Below are 10,708 nucleotides of genomic sequence, written 5' to 3' on the forward strand. Positions count from 1 at the left end.
TATAATGAACTACTATTTCTTCATTTTACACATTTTTGGGGTATGAATTTCACCTGTGGCCATGTAATTCCTCCAATTTAAAGAAATGCTTTGAACATATTCCACTGTTTACTGTAAAACTATTTCTAAAATATAAATGAAGTTTCTGTATGATGCTAAGTCCCCCTTGCAGTTTTCAGATTTGCTTACCTCCCTTATCTTAAATATCATGCTTTGAACATATTCCACTGTTTACTGTAAAACTATTTCTAAAATATAAATGAAGTTTCTATATGATGCTAAGTCCCCCTTGCAGTTTTCAGATTTGCTTACCTCCCTTATCTTAAATATCGGGTTGAGGGTAGCTCATGTAAATTTCAATAAACACTTAATGAATTGGGGCTGATATGAGTCCTAAAACTGAGGAGACTTTATTTGCCTCTCTTTTGAGAAAATGTGTTTACCTAAGATGAGCAATGCCTAAGATGACAACGTACAGCATTTTCAACATGCTCTACAGCCTTTTGCAAGCACTGGATTCATGGGCCATTCAAAGGCGTGGTGGGCAGAAAGGGCTCTGTGTACATTTGAGTGGCAGTGGGTTAAAGCAACATGTTTCTTAATACTTAAGGACTTCATCAAACTTTTATTCTGCTAGGGATCCCCTTTTAGAGTTCCCCAGGACACAATATACAACAATTCCAAATTCGCTTCACTTCAGAGCTCCTCTCTGGAAGAGCATTTCATACCTGCATTCCACAGAAGCACGCTGGGAAAGCTGCATTACAGACATGCCTTGACTTAACGAGTCATGTTTTACAAAGGGTTCCCACTTCAGAGCCAAATAATTAACCTCCCAAAATGAGCTTTAAATAGTTTTCAACTCACTTTTAGTGAGCGGATTTTAATTTTTTCAGAAATGTATCTACTAGTAAAAACAGTAAACCTGAATTAACATTTTTCTTAAAATTAAAGGACTTGCACAAACTGAACTGTGATCACCAAGGTTGTGAACTGTTCCCTTCACCACCAGCTTGGTCGTCTTGAGCAGGCTCAAGTTGCTGTGATCAGGGGGTAGCCCTGGCAGGGTTACCGCCATGGACTCAAAGAGCAGCCCACCCTTCTGGCCTAGCACTTTCTCCACACCCCTTCTCCCTAGTGTAGGCCTAGGCTATTCACAACTGAGCTATTCTGCTGTATATCATTTTCTTTTTAGCACAGACGTCTATACCCTCTTTAAAATTTTTCTCTTTCTTTTACACCTTTTTTGCAATTGTTTCAGGAAATTTCTTTTTTTCTTTCTCTCTTTCTTCCTTCTGCTCCTGAAATCTAACCAAAGCCCTAAAATATGTCTGAAAAGTATACAAGTTCTACTGATTACATGGCTATCAAGGAAACCAGTGAACAACAGCCAGCCAAGCCAGTGCTATCCAGGAGGAGTTCCCTTTATGGCACTTAAAAATGCTTTGAGAAGCTCAGGAGGTCCCATTTCTTCTCAAACTACTCTTTATTATTTATATCTATACATCTTATTAGCGATACTGTAAAATAAATGGGTTTTTAATTGACTTTCCCAGGAACCTGAAGAGATATAGATCATTACATCCATAAGAAAATGGGAATCTCAAGTGACCTGCAAATAAGCCTTTAGAGTGTGACACATTTACAAAGTGTGAGAACCTCATGGATCAGGAAATTTTCCTTCACTTTATACGTTTTTATCATGCTTCATTTCTGGGCCAGAACAATACAGTACACCTGTCATCTTTCTTCAATAACCTCACTTCTCCACAAAACTGGATGGACTAACTATAGGTCAGTTGGAAACTGTATTCACAAAAGCATTATGTATTGCCCTTCACTGTAAGCTGCATCAGGACTACTTTTTATTAGTTGTAATAAAGTAATATACAAGCTTGACGTGTAAACAGTCACCAAGTACTAAAGAGAAGATTTGGCATCATGACACAAGATAAGAAGGGTTAACTGACATCAGAAAGGTCTCTTCACACAACTGCACACATGCTCGAGATGTGTTTTTTTTTTTTTTTTAAAGTCCTGGCCAGTGACCTCCATGCCTTACACAATTACAGTTGGCCAACGACATGGGAAAACAGTTTGGCTTAGTGTCTTTTACCCTGTCACCTAGAAGAAAATCATATCAACAAAAGTAAATGGTGGCAACAAGGATTCATTTCCAAGTCTTTAAAACCTGCCCCAGTCTTCAGGGGGCTACTTGCTGTGCTGCGGTGGGGATGGCACAGTGATCACTGAGAGAGGAGATGCCACCCCCCAACATCACAACCAAGAGAAGCAGAACAAAGGAGAGAGAGCAAGCTAGTCAAACAGTCTCACTTGTGAAATAGTCTCATGTTTTATAGTTGGACTTTATATGCAGTGCCTGACTTAACCACAAAAGTGCTCTGTAAGTTGAACAGGAAATATTTAGTTACTGTCAAAGTTACAGTATCTCAGATGATATTGATCTGCATTATCTAGGAAATGAGACTCATGTGACTGCAGTTGTAATTAATGACATTTGCCATACGTGATATTAAAGTGACTGGCATATATTTAGGAATTACTGTGCTGAACTAAAACAAAAGCCCAAAGAACTCTTGCATATGTAACAAAACCTGTATTACTCAAAAAGAAAGGATTATTGATCAGATATATTTTGACATTTTAGTTTGGTAAGATTTTACCCACCAAGAAACTATCCGTTTCTGGAGCAGTACCTTTTAAAACACATAAGCAAGCAAACAAACAAAGTTAGGCCTCTTACACAATGTATAATTTCTTCATTATGATGGAATGCAACAAAATATCTTGCCCTTGGGTTGCTCAGTTTCAGCCAAAACGAATGCAAATGGCTTGTCAGATGACAGCTGTTTGATAAGGCTCCTCTACAAGACCTGCATGCTTTACTTTTCTCCGTGAAACTTGGGATGAAAGGCAGAAGGCAGGAAGAGAATTAATGTAGCATACAGTCTAAAGGCAACGCTACAACCGTGATTAAGTAGAAAAGTTAAAAGGCACAGATTTTCCACAGCTTCGCTGCGTGCAACCCATCCGTGTAACAAGTTGACAGGCCTAGCGCGTCTGCTCCATCATCCCCTCCGACAGCTAAAACGCAGCAACGCTACAACCGTGATTAAGTAGAAAAGTTAAAAGGCACAGATTTTCCACAGCTTCGCTGAGTGCAACCCATCCGTGTAACAAGTTGACAGGCCTAGCGCGTCTGCTCCATCATCCCCTCCGACAGCTAAAACGCAACACTGCATCCCTTTCAGAGAAAATTTGCGTCTGCACCATGAAGCGTTGTACATTATTTCTTNTTTTTTTTTTTTTTTTAAAGTCCTGGCCAGTGACCTCCATGCCTTACACAATTACAGTTGGCCAACGACATGGGAAAACAGTTTGGCTTAGTGTCTTTTACCCTGTCACCTAGAAGAAAATCATATCAACAAAAGTAAATGGTGGCAACAAGGATTCATTTCCAAGTCTTTAAAACCTGCCCCAGTCTTCAGGGGGCTACTTGCTGTGCTGCGGTGGGGATGGCACAGTGATCACTGAGAGAGGAGATGCCACCCCCCAACATCACAACCAAGAGAAGCAGAACAAAGGAGAGAGAGCAAGCTAGTCAAACAGTCTCACTTGTGAAATAGTCTCATGTTTTATAGTTGGACTTTATATGCAGTGCCTGACTTAACCACAAAAGTGCTCTGTAAGTTGAACAGGAAATATTTAGTTACTGTCAAAGTTACAGTATCTCAGATGATATTGATCTGCATTATCTAGGAAATGAGACTCATGTGACTGCAGTTGTAATTAATGACATTTGCCATACGTGATATTAAAGTGACTGGCATATATTTAGGAATTACTGTGCTGAACTAAAACAAAAGCCCAAAGAACTCTTGCATATGTAACAAAACCTGTATTACTCAAAAAGAAAGGATTATTGATCAGATATATTTTGACATTTTAGTTTGGTAAGATTTTACCCACCAAGAAACTATCCGTTTCTGGAGCAGTACCTTTTAAAACACATAAGCAAGCAAACAAACAAAGTTAGGCCTCTTACACAATGTATAATTTCTTCATTATGATGGAATGCAACAAAATATCTTGCCCTTGGGTTGCTCAGTTTCAGCCAAAACGAATGCAAATGGCTTGTCAGATGACAGCTGTTTGATAAGGCTCCTCTACAAGACCTGCATGCTTTACTTTTCTCCGTGAAACTTGGGATGAAAGGCAGAAGGCAGGAAGAGAATTAATGTAGCATACAGTCTAAAGGCAACGCTACAACCGTGATTAAGTAGAAAAGTTAAAAGGCACAGATTTTCCACAGCTTCGCTGAGTGCAACCCATCCGTGTAACAAGTTGACAGGCCTAGCGCGTCTGCTCCATCATCCCCTCCGACAGCTAAAACGCAACACTGCATCCCTTTCAGAGAAAATTTGCGTCTGCACCATGAAGCGTTGTACATTATTTCTTAGCACTGCAGGGGGCTCAAGTCCATATGGAACCTTCACAAATATTACCACAGATCAAACCGGTGTTTGGAGGCAGATTTGACATACCTATTTAAATGAACAGCAGGGGGCCGCGGGCCGTGGGAGAGGGCTCCGCCAGGCCTGTGCGGCAGCCCCATTACTCAGCAAAGGCACACTCCGCATTTCATCATTCATTTTGTTTCTGCCAGGGCAAGAAGCTCATTTGCCCAAGGTCAAAAAAATAAGTGAAAAGAAGGGTTTCTTTTTTTTTTTTCCCCAAGAAATAAATGTACCTGACAAGTGGGGATCTTGTCCTTTGGGTTTGTGGAGCACAAATAAACACCAGATAATTCTAAAAAGCAGGGTGAATGTGTGCACTGATTCAAGCCATTGAAATCTGACTGTCGATGGGGGAAGCCCGATAAATATTTCTATAACTTTAAAAAATCATATAATGAGTAAAATAGAACTTGACATCATGTTCTAAAAATAAAATGGGCTCTGCATTTAAAACTGGATACTGGCATACACCTTTCTTTTTTTTTTTCTTTTTTTTTTTTTTTTTGTCTTTTGTCTTTGTGCGTGTCCGGCAACGGATCGCAACCCTCAGTGTTGCCCCCGTACCGGACCGGGGACCGGCAACGGGATCGCAACCCTCTGTGTTGCTCCCATGCCTCACTCAGCCAGTGAGTGGGAACTGGTCTGTACGTGGGATCCGAACCCTCGGGCGGGAGCGCCGCCGCGCTTCCCAAGCGGCGCCCTATCCAGTGCGCCACCGGGCCGGCCCCACCTTTCTTTTTTTCATAGTAATTCTGGGGAAGTATCTCAAATTTGCACACCATCAAACACTCATAGCTCTGAAAACAAAACAAAAACTGTTCACAGTACACTCAAATACAGTTGGAAGTCAAAGTGTAATGAAACCATTTCTTAGGTTGTGTTTTAGGCCAAATTCTAGACTTATACTATACTGCATTAACCTATGAAAAAGCAAAAATTGTCTATAAATAACAAAAACAGTAGAGAGAGCTATTTGACTCTCTCTCAAGGCAAACGCCTCCTAACCCCTGACAGCACCGTACACTTGGCCTCCTCTTTCCTTAACTTGGAAGCACATACATGCACTATTGAGTTAGACATTTATCTCCTAACATGATTTCAATTTGTAGGTAAAAGCATTACAAGGACAAATCATTCTGATATAAATTCTATGAAGTTTACCTTTAACAAAAATAAATAAAATATAGTCTTTCTTCAACATACCGTCTTACCTCTATGTCTTGTTTTTGTCCATTATAAAATACTAGGCTAATTCTGAAGCTGAGAAAGGTCTAAAATTAGTTTTACAGCTTACAGTTCATAATATTTACCATAAACATAATATACTTACATGCATTAATGAATAATACGATTGTTTGCCAGTATAGAAGAGAAAATGAAATGGGCGGCCATCTTCTCCCCACTGGATTGCTAATAAAAAGCCAAATGAAAACAAATTAAAATATACACAGAGCCAGACCAAATAACTGTATTTAACTGCAGTTATGAGACACATTTATAATAGTGATTAACTTTTAAAATAACCAAAACAAACATATTTAGAGTTTTAATATTTGGTTTAGCATATTTGATATGTAACTATTTAAGATATTTAATATGAGGGTACTTCAAAAAGTCACAGAAAGATTTATATTATCTTTCAATTCTATTTTTCCACAAACTTATTGAAGTATCCTCATATTTCATGCCCATTAATATAATATTTATATTTAATATAATGTTCCTAAATATTTCACCATGAGAATTNGATTGTTTGCCAGTATAGAAGAGAAAATGAAATGGGCGGCCATCTTCTCCCCACTGGATTGCTAATAAAAAGCCAAATGAAAACAAATTAAAATATACACAGAGCCAGACCAAATAACTGTATTTAACTGCAGTTATGAGACACATTTATAATAGTGATTAACTTTTAAAATAACCAAAACAAACATATTTAGAGTTTTAATATTTGGTTTAGCATATTTGATATGTAACTATTTAAGATATTTAATATGAGGGTACTTCAAAAAGTCACAGAAAGATTTATATTATCTTTCAATTCTATTTTTCCACAAACTTATTGAAGTATCCTCATATTTCATGCCCATTAATATAATATTTATATTTAATATAATGTTCCTAAATATTTCACCATGAGAATTCTGTAATGTATTTCAAATAAAAACACCTACAATAGCCAAAATCATCTTGTTAGAACAACAACAACAAAAATTAGGTTTGGCTATAAATACAATGCATCCCCATAGCCTTTAAAAGGAAAACTGATAAAGTCAATAATGCAGCACATTCACAGAATTTGAAACAAAAATATAAAAAAGGAAAATTCTACGCCACATCATTTGTTTCAGCCCTGTGGTGATCCACCCTTGAGAGTATAAAACATCTAAAATGGAAGGGCCTCAAAAAAACGTTCCATGTAATCCTTTTGATATATAGATGATCACCTACTTCTTATAACCACCAAACAAACTGACAAATGGAGTTACTACCTAGTAAATAAGCCAAACACTAACTCCATGTCTTTTTCCCCATTCTGTTGAGTTGTTTCTGTGTTAACTATTTGTAGGAACTCCTGTACACTACAGATTACACTCCTCGGTCCATTACATAAATTGAATACTATTTCCCCAGTCTGTCACTTGCCTTTCACTTTTGTTTATGGCATCTTTCATAATCAAGAAGTTTAAAATATGTATATAGTCGAATCTACCATTTTTCTATGGCAGTATTTTTCAATCATTTTTTCATTATTAATCCTACTAAGGAGCTTTTTAACACATTTTTCCCTAATTGTCCCCCTCCCCATGAAATTTTAATATCACAGATAAACTGCACTGACTGCTGATGTATACAGTGATGCTCTGGAGGGCCACAAATCATTGTAACCCCTAGGTTTCCTCACCCCGCCCCCACCAGTCAATCCTTGCCTTCACTGAGAAAGCATACTGTAAGGCTTGGGCTCTCCAAAACTATGTTCCTATATATTCTTCTGCAATTTTTATTTGTTTTCATGTTTGGGTATTTAATCTAACTAGAGTTTATGTTTGTGAGGCAGAAATACAAATATTATTTTTTCGGGCAGAGTCGTTATCCTTCTACAGTTTTTTGAATAGTAGTACATCCTTTTTCACTGAAGTACTACTTTATATCATCTGTAGAGGGTCTTTTTTGTCTGAGGATAATTAGCATTAGACATAGGCCACTTCAAATGAATACACTTAAAGACCAAAATTTCATAATAAATAATGAAAAAAGTCTTGCTTGGGTATTCAGCTTGAAAGATAAAACCAGACTAGTATTTGCCAATGGCTTATGAATGATTTAAATACTTTTCCAACGTCATTTTCATAGACTTCATGAAATCCTGCATATTTTCCAATATTTGTACCTTTACTTATGCAATCCATTCACTGTATTGTTAATGTAATCTGTTAGAAAGTGACATGAAAGACAAACATCTTGGTTGCAGACAAGACCCTACTGCCAAGCTTGGAGAGATGTCTGAGTTGGGTCTCACATCACGGTTGATTTCATTATGTATGTGTATACATAGTGTCTTGGGTTGAATATCCCCCCAAACTTAATTCCCACTGTAACTGTTGAGGGTGGGAAATCCTATTATGGTAATTGAAAGGTGGGGCCTTGAAGAGGTGATGAGATTGTAGGACCGGGTTGTAGTGAATGGATTAAAAATGGTGGTCATGGGTGTGGATTAAAGGGCTTTAAAAGGAGAGTGAATGAGGAGATTAGTCTCTCTCTCTGCTACACCATTTAAGCAATGTGAGACCCCTGCATCACTATAAAGCCACCACCAAAGAAAACCCTCACCAGATGTGTTCCCTGGACTTTGGACATCCCAGCCTCAGACACCATAAGGAATACATTTCATTTTCTTATAAATCACCCAGTTCCATGTCTTTTGTTATAAGCAACAGAAATGGACTAATACACACAGGCACACATATAAGAATATATACATATATAGATATATTTGATTTCATTGACTCTAATGTGTCACAGATTTGAAGATGCTCCATTATGTATTTTATATACCATAAAGAAAAAAAAAGCTGTCATACTATACGACACGCATCATAGTTTACATTAATTGTAAAGTGCATTCTGTTGTCAAAGATGTTAAACTTTGAAACAATGTGTCTTAGAATTCATAAAATATCCCTGAAGCATAGGGCCAGGGAAGCCAAACCCAACTACAACCAGGTAAAGATCACACCAAAAACACCATTTTCACATGGGTAGCCCTCCATAGTCACCATTATTGCCACAGTTGCCGCAAAAGCGGATAGTCTTTATAGCTGCCGTCACAGCTACCGTGCAGAGGGCACAACAGACTCTCAACTTCACTAACACAAGGAGAAGCACCACCAGAGACCAAAAAAAAAGAAGAGGCCCTCTTTCTACACAAAGCACACTCCAGAGTAACAGAAGAAGCATCTGATTTACAGTAATCGGGGAGGACTGTCTCAGTACTGGACAGATCATCTAGGCAACAAACCAACAGAGGAACAGTTAATCTATCAGATGGAGAGAACAAATCTATGGTTATTAGAGGGGGGAGGGAAAAGGGGCAGGGGAAGAGATAGGATATGGGGCATAAAGAATAAGTATGATTTGGGCCGGCCCCGTGGCTCGCTCAGGAGAGTGCGGCACTGGTAGCGCCGAGGCCGTGGGTTCAGATCCTATATGGGGATGGCTGGTGTGCTTACTGGCTGAGTGTGGTGTGGACAACACTGTGCCAAGGGTTGTGATCCCCTTACTGGTCAAAAAAAAAAATAAGTACGATTTGTAATAATGAATATGCTAATAAAAAAATAAAAATAAAAATAAAAACAGATGGAGAAATGTTGTACTTTGTTCCACTGGTCCGTCTATCCTGTGCCACTACCACCATTTTAATTATCATTCCCCTTTTTGTCTTTTTTTGTGACTGGTAACAGGATCGCAACCCTCAGTGTCGCGCCTATACCGCGACCGGCAACGGGATCGCAACCCTCGGTGTCGCGCCCGCACCGCGCTCAACCAGTGAGCGGACCGGTCTCTATATGGGACCCGAACCCTCGGCAGGAGCGCCGCCACGCTCCCAAGCACCGCACTACCGAGTGCGCCACCAGGCCGGCCCGAAAAGCCAATACTTTTAAAGCCAATAATTTTTCAAAGAACACCAAGTGCGCCACCAGGCCGGCCCGAAAAGCCAATACTTTTAAAGCCAATAATTTTTCAAAGAACTATTTGGTTTTATTTATCATACTTCTTTTAACTTTCTTTACTATGTTCATCAATTTCATTTTTCTGGCTTCCTAAACTAAATACTTAGTTCATTTATTTTTATTCTTCCTTAATTACTAATAAATATATGTTTGTCTCTGCATAATACAATGTCCATATCCCTCAGGATCTGATAGGAACTGTTTTCATTGTTATGTATTTCTAAATAGTCTGTAATCTCAATTCTGATTTCCTCTTTAACCCAACAGTTATATTACTCTATTGAGTTTCAGTCAGAAAATCTAATCAATATAATTTCTTTTTGAAATCTGTTAGGTTTTCTTTATGAAATTAATTCTATTAATATCCCATAGGCATCTGCGTAGAATATGTATTGTGTTTGTATCTGTAGATATAAAATCATGCTGCATTATTCAAATTCTTTATAGGCTTAGTTAACAGCTTTTGCCTTAAATATTTCACTGCTAAATGTTTGGTGCAAAAAGGTTCATGGTCATCAAATCCATTTAACTGACATTAGGTTTTATCAATATAAATTAACATTCTTGTCTCATTGAACCATTCCCCACCCTCCTCAAATTCCATCTTGTCTAATATTAGGTGCTACTCTTTGCCTTTGTCAACCAATGCAGTATGTATCTTTGTTCTTCTCAATATTTTTATGACTTGCTTTAAACAGAGTACAAACAGGATTTTTATGTTAACTCAGCCTAGAAGCTTTCATCTTTTAATAAGGAAACTGGTAGTACATTACAAGTGCCATAATTGATCCAATCCTAAAGTTCACTGATATTTTTTAACACACACAGAATTAAGTTGTTCTATATTTATAAAGAAAAACAAGGGCCGGCCCGGTGGCGCACTGGATAGTGCGCCGCTTGGGAAGCGCGGCGGCGCTCCCGTCCGAGGGTTCGGATCCC

At 38.3% G+C, this 10,708-nt stretch overlaps 1 protein-coding gene across 1 annotated transcript in view; it reads right to left on the reverse strand.

Annotated features, from left to right (window-relative positions):
- MRPS9 (mitochondrial ribosomal protein S9) overlaps positions 1-10,708 on the reverse strand; it is a 77,567-nt gene that overhangs the window by 18,220 nt on the left and 48,639 nt on the right. The window contains exon 5 of the mRNA XM_008567465.1: positions 5,869-5,948. Coding sequence (XP_008565687.1) covers positions 5,869-5,948 — 80 coding nt within the window. The remainder of the gene's footprint in view (positions 1-5,868; positions 5,949-10,708) is intronic.

This window comes from Galeopterus variegatus, unplaced genomic scaffold (genome assembly GCF_000696425.1).
Source record: "Galeopterus variegatus unplaced genomic scaffold, G_variegatus-3.0.2 Scaffold321, whole genome shotgun sequence".
NCBI classification, from domain to species: domain Eukaryota; kingdom Metazoa; phylum Chordata; class Mammalia; order Dermoptera; family Cynocephalidae; genus Galeopterus; species Galeopterus variegatus.